This window comes from Siniperca chuatsi, linkage group LG11, assembly GCF_020085105.1.
Source record: "Siniperca chuatsi isolate FFG_IHB_CAS linkage group LG11, ASM2008510v1, whole genome shotgun sequence".
Taxonomy (NCBI): Eukaryota; Metazoa; Chordata; class Actinopteri; order Centrarchiformes; family Sinipercidae; genus Siniperca; species Siniperca chuatsi.
The window spans coordinates 17,449,562-17,466,988 of record NC_058052.1 but is presented as its reverse complement, the minus strand read 5'-3'; the positions used below and the strand labels follow the sequence as shown (position 1 = coordinate 17,466,988).

General features: G+C 39.6%; 1 protein-coding gene across 4 annotated transcripts in view; it reads left to right on the top strand.

Moving 5' to 3' along the window:
* Nucleotides 1-15,464, top strand: part of LOC122884081 (cGMP-dependent protein kinase 1-like) — an 87,685-nt gene extending 72,221 nt beyond the window's left edge. For 3 of the 4 annotated variants that reach the window (XM_044213476.1, XM_044213475.1, XM_044213478.1), the window contains 11 exons: nucleotides 2,286-2,351; nucleotides 4,706-4,780; nucleotides 9,620-9,716; nucleotides 9,855-9,994; nucleotides 10,678-10,767; nucleotides 11,202-11,343; nucleotides 11,841-12,004; nucleotides 12,246-12,368; nucleotides 12,460-12,522; nucleotides 12,634-12,700; nucleotides 12,840-15,464. In XM_044213476.1, the coding sequence (XP_044069411.1) occupies nucleotides 2,286-2,351; nucleotides 4,706-4,780; nucleotides 9,620-9,716; nucleotides 9,855-9,994; nucleotides 10,678-10,767; nucleotides 11,202-11,343; nucleotides 11,841-12,004; nucleotides 12,246-12,368; nucleotides 12,460-12,522; nucleotides 12,634-12,700; nucleotides 12,840-12,938 (1,126 nt within the window). In that variant the 3' untranslated portion in view covers nucleotides 12,939-15,464. Of the gene's footprint in view, nucleotides 1-1,572; nucleotides 2,026-2,285; nucleotides 2,352-4,705; nucleotides 4,781-9,619; nucleotides 9,717-9,854; nucleotides 9,995-10,677; nucleotides 10,768-11,201; nucleotides 11,344-11,840; nucleotides 12,005-12,245; nucleotides 12,369-12,459; nucleotides 12,523-12,633; nucleotides 12,701-12,839 lie in introns of those variants that run through there. The other variant, XM_044213477.1, reaches the window with a different exon arrangement.
* Nucleotides 15,465-17,427: the final 1,963 nt, after the last annotated feature.

Sequence of the window (17,427 nt, the reverse complement as noted above, 5' to 3'; positions counted from 1 at the left end):
TTTTGACAGATATTGTTTAGCGATTGTGTTTCACATAGTACATCGCTAATATCAACGCAGTGGCACTCACAGTTGTTTTCCTTAGCTACAGTCGAGCAGCAGGGGACAGGTGTAACAAGCTGCTCTCTAATATGAAACCCCTGAGGTCTCTTAAGGATGATTCATGCTTACGTAACTACTATTTCAATGTAGCCCAAAGTGTTGTGTTGTTTTGTTGTATCACCATGGTTAGTAAATGACACAAACACTGTACACTTCCTTTTATGAGACAAATTAACTCATGTAACAGATTGTGGGTGTCACTATAGTTGTAGCTCATTATCACTGATGAGAAAACTGATGTGTGTGTGCGTCTGCCTGATGGGTTGAATTTTGTTTAACTATCTACCATTTCAAAACACGATGCATTATCTGCTAAAATGTTGTATTAAAGTCAGAAAAGTGGTTTAAAGCTGTTTAACTTCTTGAATTATTGACTAATGACTACAACATTTTGAATGAATACCTACTATTTGAGAAGCGTTTTTGTTGTGTCCTTGGATACATACAGTATATGACATGAATTAAAAAGCTTGTTCAAGTTACTCAACAGAGGCAGGTAAATTTGTAGAAGTTGGGGCGATGGCTTTTGAAAAGTGACTACACATCTGGCAGATTGTCACTGGCAAATTCACAGCTGGCACATTACAAGCATTTGTGCCTCAAAAGCCATTAACAGTGCAAGACTCCCTATTCATCTTCTGAATATCTGAATAATCATCAGATTAAACCTATGTTATGAGGGTTTCTTCTGAATCCCTTGATGAATTACACTAAACCAAAAACTCTTCTCTTACCACCTCAGTCTTGTGCGATGTTAACCGTTAAGAACTCATTCCCACTGACTGTCACTTGTCAACTTTCCCAAACTACTTATCGCATAAGCAATAGTAACAACCATGGTGTAATATGGTGTCTTCATCCAAACTGGGACATTTGCTGTTCTTTCACCCATTAACCTGGTTATTTATACTGTGAGTATGCTTAAGTAAATGGTATTGAATGCTGTTGTGACCAAGCAGAAGAACAGGTAGAGCAGTGTTTGCCAGAGTATTGTATTAAAACCATAGATGCAGGCCATAGGAGCTTATGAGAGGTGAATGAAATACTGTATGCTATGCTAGCTAGAGTACCAGTAGTGATCTGTTAATATATCCTATGCCCCTGTCTAACACTGCCTTCCACTCCTCTGCTCTCTTCTCCTCTGTAGTCCTCACCTTTCAAAATGTGTTGTTCTCCCACCAGCTGTGACCTTTATTCAAAGGGGTCAGCAGAAAGAGTTAGGCAGAGTGTGTGTGTGTGTGTGTGTGTGTGTGTGTGTGTGTGTGTGTGTGTGTGTGTGTGCGCGCGCACGTGTAAGTTTGTGCATGAGGAGGGGGAGTTGCCTATGTGTGTGTTTGGGAGAGGGAAGGCAGAGGGAGTTGAAATAGCACAAGGAGGAATTGTCACCTCAGCTCATTGAAATAGGTTGCCATATGGCTGAGTTCAGATCAGACAGAGAGTGATTGTTACTCTTAGCACTTCAGTTGAATTGAATCAGCTCTTTTCAAATCTAGACCAGAACCTGTTTTAGCTTCTTTTCTTTTTTTTTGCTCCCCATTGGGATATTAAATTCATCCAGAGTATGATCTTTTTTTCTTCTCTGAAAAGATGGGGCATGAAATAATCTGCTTATGGGACATCCCCTGAAGAAATTCCTGTCTTTTTGTAATATTTTAGTCTGCGTTAAAGTGGATTACACTACACTTGGATTGGAGATTTATATACAAGTACTATAGACGTGTCTTTTGTTGGAGGGCTGCCCTGGGCAGTGCACTAGTTCAGAGTTAGAGCTTATTGCTGTGGGACTCGGTGTACAGAACATTTTTCCCAGTGAAGGATGGATTCTTGGGATACAGACTCAGAGGATTCATGCGATTGGGGCGACTCCTCTGAAGAAGCATCATCATCAGAGGAAGATAAACTTGATGTCAAATATAATAAAGAGTAATGCCAATCATGCAGTGATGTGTGTTGCCTGTTGAGAGTAATGTTTTCATTGTGGGCCAGTGCCATTTATAGAGTGAATGGAGCTAAATAAGACATAACTGATGTACAGATGTTTTAATTTTGACTACTTCCATCGTCACAGCATTTAAAATTAATAATAATGTGATTTAATAATGGCCTCACAGTGTGGTATTATTGGATCAAATGTGCCAATTTTGCTATTGTGCCTGATTGTGTTGTCTGATCTTTTTGTCCAGGGAGGATGTCAGGACGGCCAATGTCATTGCAGCAGAGGCAGTCACCTGTTTAGTCATCGATAGAGAGTGAGTATCAATAAAGTTCATTCCCACAGAACATGATGACTGTTTTACATTGTCAATCCTTTTGTTAGCATTAAAAAGAAATGCATTTGGCCAGTGGTACAAGAGCTCAATGAATGAATGAACATCTGTCATGAGCAACTAGCCCACAAATTCTGCTTTGCTCATTATAGTCAGGCAAGGACAATTTCTTGGAAGTCCTACTACCTTTACTGAGTCATCAACATAAACCCACTTCTACGCCTTAGTGGATGAACATGGCACACATTTAGTTGTCGTTGCTTTCAATGTTCAAACTCAAAAAGCATCAAGACTCTCATGGAAATGTCAAATTTATCCTTGATTATCCAATTAATTCAATTCCAACAAATTCAATAAGTGTGAGATGAGAAACATATTGTGCATTTGCAGGATCATGCTTCCCTTTCACTTCACTTCGCTACAGTGCCATGTTTGAATGTCTGCTCACAAAGTTTGGGAGTCATAAAAGGCAATCACGTCATCACCTGAAGTCCGCTGATTGTTCCAGCTTCTAATTCTCATGTAAATGTTTTAAACTTTGGAAAGATTTGTACTTGCTTTGTTATGTGAGTGTGTCCTAAATCATAAATCAACTTCAGTAACGGATTTAGATTTATGCTAGATTTGTGCAGGAATGACTAACTAGGGCTATTTTTTCCACTGATGTTTGTCAGGAGGTTATCAAAGACCAAACCCATATTTTTCAGCTTCACATTGCCCTTTACACTAATCTCAGCTCAAACGTTTGCTGTTTTCCTTTTAGTGCAGTAACATGGTTTGACATTTTATTACAATGTTTATCATGTTGTTATGGTAGGATCGTACTAAAATAATGTTTATCCAAATAAGTTCATATCAGGTCACTATCTAAGGAAACGGTTAGTTAGGTGAGAATTGAGAGACAGATGGATATGGGACGTGGGGAGGAGATGGTAGATGGTATCAGCTTACCCAGGGCCTCCCTCTGGCCTCGGGGGACACAGCAGGCACAAATGGGACACCCTCGGAGCTAGCAGAGGGGATAGTGAGTGAGTCATCCAACACAGGTGATTACCACTGCCTTTCACTCTGCCTGTCAGACAAGCAGCTAATGCTGTCACAGCCCACAAAACTAGCTCAGTGTGTGTGTGTATCACCCTGCCAGGCCAGTTTTGGTGCAGATGCCAGGTAGTTTGTATTTAAACCTTTGTTATTGCGCTATATAAATAAAATGTAATATAATTGAATTGTTTTTCTGTGTGCATTTATACGTTTTCTGTATGTCCATGCATGTGTGATGCATTAAAATGAAACAGTGCCGCTTAAGTGGTAAGATAAGGATAATTGCAGGAGCTGTGATGGAGAAAAAGGAGGCGATAGAGACAGTGGGAAAGAGACAAGGAATAAAAACAAGCGGCAGGGAGTCACCAACTCAGTGCAATAGACACTGTAGGCAGCCAAACATTTAAAGAAAAGCTCGGAAACAGTCCTAGCTCACAGGCATTGTGGTCTCAACAGGAGAAAACACCAGATGTATTACATCTTCTGGCTGAAAGCTTGATGAGCCTTGCATGAAAAGTGTCTCAGTTAGTTGTTCTTCCAGGATGTTTGGGGTCTTTTGTATAGACAGCCATACTTTGGAGGATTTTATTTCAGCGAGTTAGCATATTATGTAGCTTATTAGCTTTCTTTAACTTTCACATCCTGTGTAGTCATACTAATGACAATTAATTAAGTTCTGGTATATCCAGTGAGAAAATTAACAAATTATTTTTTGTAATTGTATTATTATGGCCTGTAAATAACATTTCTTTCAGGTAAATAACTGACTTAGTACTAAGTACTAGAATAGAAAATATTGTCATGGGGATTTTGTGTCTAATGATAACTTGAGTGATAAGTCACTTTTCTACTCAGCACAGTATGTTTTCTATTCTATAATTCATTCATTAAAAAATGTATGCGCAGCCTCTAGTTTTGTCTCTAAAATTCCCACTCCCATTCCCGCTCCCGTCTGCTATCACACTATTTTACACCTCTTCAGGATAGCTCTGTCTTCTCGTCTGTTCTCAGTGATTTTTAGAGGCTTGTCTCTAAAAGCAGACTGATGAATATTTAATAGTAACTGGCAGCGTTTTTTATGACAGTCTGGCCATATATTGTACCGGCTTCTTATACGGATTGCCTGCAGTGTACAGACTGCTTTATTTCCTCTAACCATAAGCTATTCATTCATTACATACTGTAAGTGGAGAATATGTGTATTGCTTTTGGGCTCTATAGATTGTGGATTCTTGAACAAAATAAATAGTCTCAGAAAAGTGTGATCATTTTAACATTTACCATCTGTGTTGCAGTTCATTCAAGCACCTGATTGGAGGTTTGGAGGACGTGTCCAGTAAAGGACACGAGGATGCTGATGCCAAAGCCAAGTAAGAAAATTACAATTTATTGGTATTGGTATGCATAAATTTATTAAAATACCCACTATGCAAATATATCTTATTGTTTTGTGCTTAGGGCTTTATTTGTGTTTTGTTTGTCTTTTCTTTTAATCATTTTATTTCGCAAATTAATATTCAGTCTCAATAACCTTTTAAAAACTTTAAACAATATCGTGACTGCCTACCAGCTACAACATTTTATAAAGCAAGGGGCTCTAGGCCAGCTGTTAATGCATTGTGCCTTTAGGTCTGTTACAAAACAAGACAATACCCATGTGGCAGGCCAGAAAGCAGAGGCTATGACCTCCGCCTCTATTTCTGGAGGAATTAATATGTACTCTATTTATCGTCGCTATGGAAACAAGAGAATAGCATTATAGAAGGCACAGGGCACCTTGGCAATGAGGTGGGCATCTTGGGGTACAGTCAGCTACATATTGGCAAAATCTGATACCCCGCTCACTCATGTTGTGTGAGTCAAGGTGAGAAGAAACAAGAACCCAGTAATGACAGATTACAGAGCGCAAGAGAGCAGGGACAGCTTATCGCCACAGAAAGGGAAAGAGAGATGTAGATAGATGGATGGAGTGAGAAGAGACAGGGAGAGAACAAGACAGGTGACGAAGCGGACTAGACTTCTGTCCGATGCTTTGGATTTTGTAGCTGACTGCAGAGAGTGTCAGTTATCTTTTGATGAGCAGAACACAACACCAGTCACTGTGTTGGACAGAGGCACTGAGGAAAGACAGGTATAATAGGGGGGCGCAGTGGCTTGCCTCTGGAATTAAACCCTGGCCAGGTGCCCCTTATGGCTCACTACCACTGATGATTTCTCTGCCAGCAGATGTGTGTGATAGAAAGAGACCTGCAGTGTGCATTCTCTACCCCATTTTTCCCATCCGTAGGTCTTTAGAGAAGCTAGTTTGAGATTTATCTTATGCAAATGGGCAACAAACCATACTTTTGCATAGCCTTTATTTGTAACCTTATTATCAACCCTGTTCTCTACAGAACTTAACCTTAAAATAAAGCCAATCTCTCCCTCTGCTCCCTGAAATCTGTCACATCAAAGCTATTTTCACCCTGATTAAGGTAGCTTTCCCTGCCGTGTGCTGTGTGTCATCTCTTGCTGGCGCTCCCCGCCCAGCAGAGCACATTTGTTTCTTGGTGAGGAAAGCCAGAGTCAGGATCCAATGGTGATGGAAACTATCTCTTAATTGGTCACAGCGGATAAGCACCATGCAGCGGTACTGTAACTATACGGCAAACTACAGCTGCTCTCTGTGAGGCTGACAGGTCTTTTCTTCAAAGACTACCTCCCTGCTATGTGCTATATGCACATTGTTTTTGATCAAGCCGCTGCTTCTCTCTGCAGGAGGAGCTTCACGCTACACAAAGTAGAGCGAATACATCCGTCTCTGCTGTAATGTTTCACTTGTATTTCTGCAGTGGAAGGCGAGGTGAGAATCTATAGGTGAGACAAAAGTAACAAAGAATTTCACCTACAATGTAGAATTACCATAAGCGGAATAATCTTATTTGCAAATCCTGAGAAGAAATCTTAAATTATGTTATCTAAATTCACTAGAGCATACTTAAATATCTTAAAGGTGGGGTATGCTATTCTGGAGAAATCCAATACCATGATATAGAGCGAACAACGACACAGCAAGTAATATTAGTAACGTTAGCTAGATTGTGTGTGAGCTTAGCTAGGTTGTGGGTTGTTAGCAAACTGTCCTTACAATTGCTGCTGTGAAGCTAACAGCCAGAGAGGACGAGACGGTTTCCCAGAGCCAGCAAACCAGCTCCAGACAGCAATACTCACAACTCTCCTGCTACTATAGCAAATATCACAACAACAGCATATCTTGGCAACCTAGAAAGTAAGCTGAATGTCGGTGGGCAAGTCATTTAATGTTACCTGACACACACATCATGGCTGGAATAGTGTTGTGTGGCCCGGTCGCAGCCACTTTGTTTATTTCCCATTTACAGAGCCAGGGCTGTGTACAAACATCAGATTTTTTTTCAGCGCACACACAGAACGTACAGCTAGCGGACCATGAAGAGGTATTCGCTGAATTTGCCAAAAAGACGTGTATTGGATTAGAATCGCATACCCCACCTTTAAATACAGTTGCAGTAAACTAACTACTACTAAACTAAACTAAAACTTCAGTTTTTTGGGGCGTCCTGGAGGCCTTTAGGTTACAGGTCCAAACATGAATTGCAACGTTCCTAGTTTACGTCCGGTGGGGACCTTGTTGCATGTCATTGATGAACTCTTTTTTTTTGGTGATGAAATTTGTCTCATTTTCCTTTCAAACTATCATTAAAATGTCTCAAATCTAAGTTTATGATGCTTGCAGGTGCCCTGTATGGAGTATAAATACTTAACTTTATTTTCCACTTACTGCTAACCATGGCCCATCAAGCAAGAAAACTCTTTATGATTAAAGATTGATGAGAAAATATGACCCAGTATGACTCAGCATGTCGCATGTCTGTTGAGCGGGTGCAGGAGTTCAATAAGCAGGATACTGGTAAATAAAAGTGGCATTTAATGAGAGTCAGATTTAAGGTCAGAGAGACAGTCCTCTCCTCTCTCCTTTCCCTTGAGTTAGGCTAGACCAAGAAGAACCGCAGCAAAGGAAATGAGGATAATAGCACACACACAATCTCTCACAATATACACACACACACACTTCCACACATGGGGATTGCATCATTTTGTATGATCTCATCCGTTCACTGATACAGATTATCACCCACTGGGGTGCTACTTGACCCACACAGTGCAGTGCTAGTAATGGATTTGTAACGTAACAAAAACAAGTAAAATGTCATTTCAGCTTCACATAAGGGACCTCATGTACATGAACAATGTAACTAACCAGGGTTACATTACAGTGTTGGATGCAGCTGAGCTCTGTGTTAGTTTTCATTCAAGGTCATGGTTTAGACATCTATTTAAGCTGGATGTATGGTTCCAGTCCCACTGGTTCCAGTATCATATTCCATCTAGTGCTTCAGCCATGCACACAGACCAGTGTTGTTCTCTGCCTGTCTGAAAAAAACATCTATATGGGTATTTGTGTTGCCGCTTTAGTAAATAACTAAGTAAGTAAGTAAACACTATTCATCGACTCGCAGAGAGCCTATGTGTCCTTGGTTGAGACATAGAGCGATGGTTAGTGTTTTTCCTGAAACAAAACTATTCATTACAATTCATTGCAGTGAACTGATAACTCCACCAGCTGGTTTCAAGGTCTTATTTTATTCATTTAAAGATGAGTTCATCCTTTGCACAGAATAGATTATATGTGTTGATTCTTCCATTGCCTTTTTAATACATTAGCTTCATGTTGTGGTTGAGGTTTGAAAGACTTGGAGTTATTGTTCATCAGCTTTAAGTATTAGCTCCATACCGCTAATGGAGCAACACTGCCACTTGCTGGCCAAATGATACTATTACTTTTAGGCCTTTTAAAGGCCTGCAAGATGTAAAATGATCCCCTCATTCCTGAACCCTTTATATCTTGACAGAATTTGTTCATTAACAGGACCCAAACACCTCATGTCCACATCTCATAGCTTTTGTGTGCGCTTTTCAGTGTGTGTGCACTCATAAGTCCATGTATGCGCATGTATCAGTCACCATGACCTTATTAATAATCCTGTCCCACACGCAGTAATTCATGCACTCTCGGGTTACTTCTCTCCGTCCTTTTCTTAAGCAGAGAGCATTTTGGGATTTGGAGTGTTCTCTGGGCTGGCTTCCAGATGATGGGAGGGGAGAGAAAGATGAAAGGATCACCTGTGATCCATCTAGTAGTAGTGCCTATATACACACACAAATAAACACTGACTGTCTTGGTAACCTGATGTGTTTCTGAGAAACACTGTGCTCAGTAACCTGCCGGCACGTGCCTCCACTGTGCCCACTGGCATGCAGCTTAGGGAAAATATTTTATTGTTCTCGCTTGCAGTGTAACTGACGTATCTGGTGGATCTGATGGAATAAACTTCTCTTTCCACATCTCAAATGGCCATATAAGTTTAGAATGAAGTAAGGCAAAAGAGTCTCATTTGCCATTTTATTTATCAAATTCAAACCCTAGTTCTGTTATATAATCCATGCTCCATGAAGGAAGACTGCTGACTTATCTGAACAAGTCTTACTTGTAGGGGTATTTTTTGATAATTGTCTGTTATTGGCATACAGCTGTACTGTTTGTGTGTGAGAAAAGGCCTGACATTGAGGCGATAGTCTGTTCTGAGTGACCCAGAAAGGGCTGTCCAGGCTCAGATCTGTCCTAAGCCCACTGATCCAGAGACTGAGCTGATGAAACTCTGTCTGGATCAAACAATAACCAGAGAAGACACGGGGCATCTGGGGATAAGGGATGGACACATGGAAACAATCTCCGCTGCCAGCATTGGGGTGTTTGGTGGCAGAGCCAAGGCATGTCTTCAGAGCCAGCTGAGTAGTGAGCAGCTCGTGTGACGGATGTCCCGTCTTTCTTCTTTCCTATCAAGAATGGGGGCAGATAGTCTGTGTTCAGAGGTCAATGTGGTGTGCCAGAGGACTAAACTCAAACACATCCTGTTCACGTGTTCATATTTATACACTCCACATCCTTAATAACATCCTTCATAGATTACTATGAGTTAAATCCTCTAAGATTTGCAAACAAATGAGCTAAAGAGAGACGGATATTTTGTCTCAGGTTGTTGAAAGTGGATTATGTCTTCTTTCATCCTTCATCTCATCTCTAATCCTGTTCCCATTCTGTTTTTTTCCCCCTTTTCCCGGCAACACAGGTATGAAGCAGAGAATGCGTTTTTCTTCGGTCTCAACCTAGCTGACTTCAACATCATTGACACTCTGGGGGTTGGTGGCTTTGGTCGTGTTGAGCTGGTAGGGGGCGCTGCACTGTGACAGTAACATGAATGATTTTTGTTTTACATCTTTACAATTGTCTATCAGGCTGCTCAGGTTAATGTGCAGGCGGACCTTTGTATTTGAATTTCTTTCTTTCTTTCCGTCTCACCACAGGTTCAGCTCAAGAGTGATGAGAACAAAACCTTTGCCATGAAGATCCTGAAGAAGCGGCACATTGTCGACACAAGACAGCAGGAGCACATTCGTTCAGAGAAACTCATCATGCAGGAGGCCCACTCCGACTTCATTGTTAGGTACACCCCCTGAACAGCTTCATTGAAAGGCTATATACTGTAAATAATCTACTGTATATGCCACACATGTCACAAGGATGAGTACTGTATTACCTCAGAGCCAGAAGGACCTGATAACCAAAGTTTTCTTTGTGGAGCTTGCAGGTTCTTTGTCATGTTAATAAAGGTTTCATCCCACATGCAAATCAAGTATAAGTGCAGAGTGAATGTGAGTTCTTGTGTGTCTACCTGTGGTGTTCCTGAGATACTTTGGTGACCTAGGGTTTTGACAAGGGTTTTTTTTCTGCATTCTTCTCTGTTTATGCTGTAAAAAAACATTTTTTGACCCTGAAAGAAAACAAGATGGCACATGAGTTTTTATGTTTGTGTTACACTATACAGTATATATAATGTATAGCTATATAAAGGTTTACACATCCTCTCAAATGCTCTAGTTGTTGTTGCCCTAAGACACAAATAAATCTGATGATTCTTTCAATCATTTGAATATGGTAAGTAGTATCAACAAAAATCTAAACTAAACAAATGGCTCTATTTCTGACCATGTACCATATTTAGAAAATAGATAACTGAGGGGTTTTGATCTAAAATTGCTTCCTACACAACTGGGGGGTTGTATTTGTGTTAATTAGATAATTACATTCCAAAGCTGCTTGAGATAACATCCACTTTTATGTTTTCAGACTCTATAGAACTTTCAAGGACAGCAAGTACCTCTACATGTTAATGGAAGCTTGTTTAGGAGGAGAGCTGTGGACCATTCTTCGAGACCGGTAAGCTCTATTTCACCGGGTCAGATATAACTAACTTGTATTAGCTGTGTGATATTTCTGTTAATGCTACTGATGCAAAGAGTAAATACCACAACATGTAGAGAGTGGCAATTACAGTAATCGTTTTTTGTTAGATTTCCAATTCTTTTCCCCACAAGGTTTTCAGTTTGTCAAGAGAGTAAGGTCTGTGGTTCACATGAGCCAACACACTTTGCTTTTTGACATGAATTACACATTTTTATATCTCAACAGTGAATTTTGGAGCAGTACAATGTTAGCTTTCTAGTTATATTTATAGCATGTGTGCTATGGAAATCTGCCATGGGAATCCTGAGCAGAGCTGGTTGGTTTAAGAAAATACATTTTTGCTGGACTGCTGCAGTTATCTACCACACAGTTCACAGTTCAGCTATGTTGTCCTGCTGTGTTTCCAGTGGTTCATTTGAGGACTCAACCACCAGGTTTTACACAGCTTGTGTAGTGGAGGCCTTCGCCTACCTGCATTCCAAAGGAATCATCTACAGAGACCTCAAACCAGAGAACCTTATATTGGACCACAGAGGCTATGCCAAACTGGTAAGAGATCAATAAGGGATTACCACCCAAAAAACGTCTGAGGTGCATTTTCTGTGTCTTTTGTGAAAGTCAGAAATGCTGCAAACAAGAGAAATCTCATCTTTCTATGATGCTACAATGAAGAATCAAATGAAATTAGAACACTTGCCCCACATTGGCTCTAAATAAAAGTATAATTATAGTATAAAGAAAAGTATAATTGAGGTTAAGTCGTGTTCTGTGTTTTTTGGGGTACCGCCATTCCCTTCTCTCCTCGTGAAGAAACCAGTTTGTAGCTTTTGGCAGAGCAACAACCAGCTGTTCAACTCTTCCTATCCATCATCATGCCAAAGCATCAAGTGAAAAACTGTAATATTGAAATAATTGCACAATTTCCAACTTTACCATCATTATACAAAAGAATGAATATGATCTGATACAAATAAAATTGACCAAATCAATTCAAATTCTTTTTCCACTTTGTCTGACTGACATAACAAAATCTTTCTTTCCCTCAGGTCGACTTTGGCTTTGCCAAGAAGATCGGGTTTGGGAAGAAGACGTGGACCTTCTGTGGGACGCCGGAGTATGTAGCACCAGAGATCATTCTGAACAAGGGCCACGACATCTCAGCCGACTACTGGTCTCTAGGAATCCTCATGTTTGAGCTCTTAACTGGCAGGTACACACAAGCCCGGGCATGTCCATAAAACTAATATCTTAAGTGTTCCCTGTGATAGCATATATGGTACCAAACACAACAACAAAAAATCTACAACAAATGAAAAGCTATTTGGAAACTTTGAGAGTTTTCTTAAAAAAAAGTTCAGTGCACTAGCACACAGTTGAATGTCCCTTAAATAAATTCTTCTATACTCAAGACTTTTCCACTCAATACTAATATCTTTGCCCCTGTTATGTAGCCCTCCATTCTCTGGCCCTGATCCTATGAAAACCTACAACATTATCCTGAGAGGCATCGACATGATCGAATTTCCAAAGAAGATTACCAAAAATGCTGCCAACCTAATCAAAAAGCTATGCAGGTGAGTGGTGCTTCCAGCTGTTTAAACTCAGAGTGCTTCGTTGAAGTGGTCTCTATGCTGAATCATCATATGTGTTTTTTTCCTTCTGCAGGGATAATCCTTCTGAACGACTGGGAAACTTGAAAAATGGTGTCAAAGACATCCAAAAGCACAAGTAAGCATGTCTATAAATGAATATAGCCCTCTTATTTATTCATTTCTCTTCACGGTATAATTGTGCAGTAAAACATAATTATGACATTAAGAAGTGCTGTTTTTCCTTTAGATGGTTTGAGGGCTTTAACTGGGAGGGCTTGAAGAAGGGGACGTTGACGCCTCCTATTATCCCTAATGTAAGTGCACACTGCTGATAGCCTTACTCATTATTATTTTCTTTCTAGTGGATCTTTTGTAGTCAGTCTCACACTCACAATCCATTTGTTGTCTGCTTGTTTAGTCTTTCTGTGTATGATTCTTCTGTCTTTCTACCAGGTCACATCAGCAGTCGACACAAGTAACTTCGACAGTTTCCCAGAGGACAACGAGGACCCGCCTCCTGATGACAACTCCGGCTGGGATGTTGATTTTTGAAGTCCTCCTCTCCCCTTAAAACCAAAAGAAACTCTTCTTTTGTTGGCTTGGAGGCCATGTCGGGGACATGGCTGTGTTGTAAAAAAAAAAAAAAACTGCTTTAATAATTAAAGAGAGGATATGGAAACGAAGATAAACGGATGGATGGCACACCCTCTGGGTCACCGATATGCCTTTATTTCACTGTGGCTCTGGATCAAGCATTTATAATGGAACTGCTGTAGCACTTCTTCAGTGTTGTCTTACACTTGGCTCTAAAGACAAAGGCAAAGAAAGTGCAGGGATACCCACACATATACACACAACACAACAGAGGTTGATAATGGAGCCAGGTTTTCCCATGTAACAGGGAAAGATGTTTAGTGGGCGGATGAATTTTCGATAGTCTGTCTTAAGTTTCGGTCCGAGGATAAATAAGAGTGAAAAATGTGATGATGGACTGCTCAAAAAGAGAGGAGGCTGATGATTGATTTTTTCCCTGTGTTTGTTTCTTTATTTCGTGAAATATTTTCTGGATTTTGGGAGGATATAAGGTGTTACTGCAGTTGCTCCCTGGTTTTTGACATGCAGCTGCTTGCTGCAATCTCTGATACTTTCCAGAGGTCTACACACTACAGTTTGCAAGTAAAACTGGTATCAAGTGCTCAAGACTAACCTGAATGTCACTGATTTTCTTCTTATTTAACATCCATATGGCATACAGCATGTACGGTACATAGTATTTGAATTTACATGAATACATCCGGGCTAAAATCAAATACTTAGTACACTCTATGTAAGATTAACCTACCTTGAAAAGCACAAACACTGTGCATTCAGTGGAAAGAGACGTGACTCTTTAAGTGCCCTGCTTAAACTTTAATGAATCACACACCGACACACATGAAATGTCAGCTAGTATTTCCATGAAGCAATGTGTCATTATGCACTTAAGACCATTAACTGAGAAAATCAGCAGTTATAGCTAATTTTAAGCTTCAGTAGATGAAGGCATACTTGTTTTTTGTTCTTTAATATGCTTTTAATCACGCATATAAATGCTTCTCTACCTACATACTTCTTAATTTTGTTTTTAAACCACCCAAATGCCTCATCCTCTGTTCGCGCCTGTGTAGTTCTGACATAACTGTGAACATGGTTTCAATGTCTTTGGTGCTGTTATTGATAAATTATAATAAGTGATGGTGAGATGACAGTACTGGGTATTGTTTTTGTATATTTTTTTGTGCTTGATTTCTTTGTAACGTACTTGACTTCCTTCTTTAGAAAATTTGAAACTTGTGTCAATGTGTAAACTTGAGCGAAGATTAGTTTGATATCACTTGACACTATGTTACATTGTGCTAAGTGGTATTCAGGTTTGGTATGTTAAGTTCATCCAAATGAATTAACTATGCTCTTTTTTGGAGGCAAAATTGACCACATTCACATTATCTTAAGACTATCTTAACTTAGCGTCATCTTATGGAAATTTTTAGAATGTCTGCTAGAGACAGACGGCAAAAGAAAAAAGGGAGATTTTATTTCGTGAAACTCACAACTTTGACCACAAGCGACATGATCCTTCACCCAGTTCATCACCTCTGATGTCCAAAAATCAGAGCATAAAATCAGAAGAAATGTAAGTGCCTTAAATCAATGGCATTCAAAATTAACATCACACGTCCTATTTGATGCTGCATGAACACATATACACCTCAAAAAGTATGTGTCCTCTTAGATGGCTGCTTCTCATCCTTTGTTATATCTAATAAATACATTAATCACCGTGGAAGGAGAATTTCTAGTCATTTGATGGCTGACAAAACTGTACATGATATAAATGTCCTGCTTACCCCTTTGATTTATCACACAGGAATATTTATTAACTGTTAAATGATAGAAATCTATCAGACCTGATATAACTGCAATGACATGCTTTTCTCTACATATTTAATATGGCCTCATGAAGTCAACCACAAATGGCCTGAGACATAGGGAAACATAAATTAGAGGGACCATCCGTCACCTGTCGGCTGTGAAATCTGAACATTTAGAGACGGCAAGAATGATTTGCAGTTTTGAACATTTCACAAATATGAAAACGATATTCTTGTTTGTCACTGTTGACAATCTTTGACGGTATGATAGTACTGATCATAATGCATCATCATCCAAATTATGATTTTATTGTTTGGTTTAGCTGAACAGCTCAACTCATGTTTCAAGCCAAACAGACTTACACACTTACATTTGAATTGTATAAATCATTGAATAATGTTGATGGCGAGCTAAAAATGAGAAGAAATCTTAGTTCTGTAGGCATACCATAAGTATTTTACTGTATTAAGGGCAGGTTATGTTTATCACAAAGCCTTATGTATGCCATCACTTCACAAACCACTGGTTTTGAGTCTTATATTGACGCCTTCTGCGATGTTACCTGATATTTGCCTTGTGTTATGTTGTTTATTCTGCTGTAAACTGATTTTGCAGAGTGCCACGTGTAAGATTTTTAAAATTATAGAGTAAAAACAATACTTTTGAGTGGTGTTTGTCTCTAAGTTATTTTAAACAGCTCAAAATGATTGATTGAAAGCTTGATTGTGGAGATTTCACAGTTTGCTGTAGTTGCCACAGGAGGGAGCTGCAGGTAAGACAGAGAGCTCTCTCAACCCAACTGCCTCAGCCTGATGTGAACTGGTTATGGTTGCCTGAGTTGTAATAATCAGTCCTAGAATTAATGTCATCCACTTATGGGTAAGTGCAGATGATTCAGCTTCTCTGGTCTCAGTGTTATTCACACAACAGATCTGTTTGGGGGACAGGGGAATGGCTTCAGCTATAACAACAGGGTGACACTTCTGCCAGATCAAAGGAGATCAAAGTGCATCAAAGGAGCTCACCTTACCAGCACTGACATTTAGTAAAGTGGAGATAAAAGCTCTACTTCAAAAGATATACAGCAATTCAAACGCGCAAAGTGCTACAGTGTGTTTGTCAGGTGTCTATGGCGCATCTCTCTCCTACACACACACATATGCATGCATACACACATCCTCACACTCAAACATAGGCTACGTGACCAGCAGATGACGTCCAAGTGCCAAGATATCTTCATAGAGAAACTAAAGGGCTCGTTTCCATCACGCATTTCAGCACCTGTGAGCTTTTCTTGGCATGTCGGAAACTGACCAATTGAGTCCCAAAATACAGTTTCTCCTGTTTCAGTCATTTCCAGGAGCAAATGAAGAGCTAGAACAGATCACTGCTTCATTCAAGAAAAAAGAAAATAATATTTACTTTAAGTCGACTGTTTACTGAGAAAGGGGGTGAAATGACCTTGTTTGGTTGGCAGGCTGAGGTCAATTAGGCCTACACACTTTGAAGATTAAATATTTCAGGATATCTTTTTGCATTATGATAGACATTTCTTACAGTGGAGGAGCCCAAAGGGTCAGAGAGCGGAGACAGATCAGAGTTGCCTTTAATCTCGAAGTGCCAGTCAGCCCTTAAAGGCCTCGCCACGGAAGTCCATTAACTCGGTAAACTTTTCACACCCCTTAATGGTCTGCATATCCTACACATTGATGTCCGCCACTGGTGTAATCAAGCACACTTTGGAGGATAATTGCCCCCTTTGCAATCAGAAGGATCAAATGAAGTAGTTAATCGACGCAAGTAACTTCAATCACTGTCTTCACACAGCCAAAGGGCAGTTAGGCTACTTGAATGTCAAAGAAACTGCAATAACCAAACAGCTTTTTATAAAGAAGCGTAACGGAGTTTGTGAAAAAAAGAAACACAAAAACCCACATTGTGAGGAATTGTGGTGAGTTTTTTTTCCAGTTATAAAGCGAAATTATTCATTTAACAAATAAAATGTGCTGCAGTATTTTGTAGCATATACATTTGTTCTTTTAGATAGAGTACACCTACAAAAGTCATCAAAATAATCATCAATGTTTTTGGAAAAACAAAGAAATTCTGATAATTTGAATAAGTGATCTACAAAAAAAGAAAACAAATGTTTAAAGCTATTTAACTTTATTTTTTTAATTTGAAAAAAAGATAATTAAAATCACACCATAACATAATTATATTATAAGAGTTAGCAATGTGGTGAGACTATCACATTATGTTTGAAACAAAGCAGAATAAGGCACCCAACTGGTGCACAAAAATGACACTCGTTTTTAAGAATAAATAAGTAAATAAATGGAACATAAATAATTGAATCCTTCTTTTAATTTAAAATGTGATTTTATACTGAGTAGATTGAGTAAGTCCTGAGTGTGGATTTAGTTTATTTCCACTGAGTGATGGGCATTCAGACAGACTTTGCGGGTCATTATCATTACACAAACATTGTGAAAGGCAGTCCTGTGCAGGGAGAATAGATGGCCATTTCCGTACAGTGGGGATCTCTTTGAAATTCCACCCCTCCGCCTTTGTTGTGCACAGCGAGGGGCGGGAAGACAAACAGGTCCACATGTATAAAGAGATCATC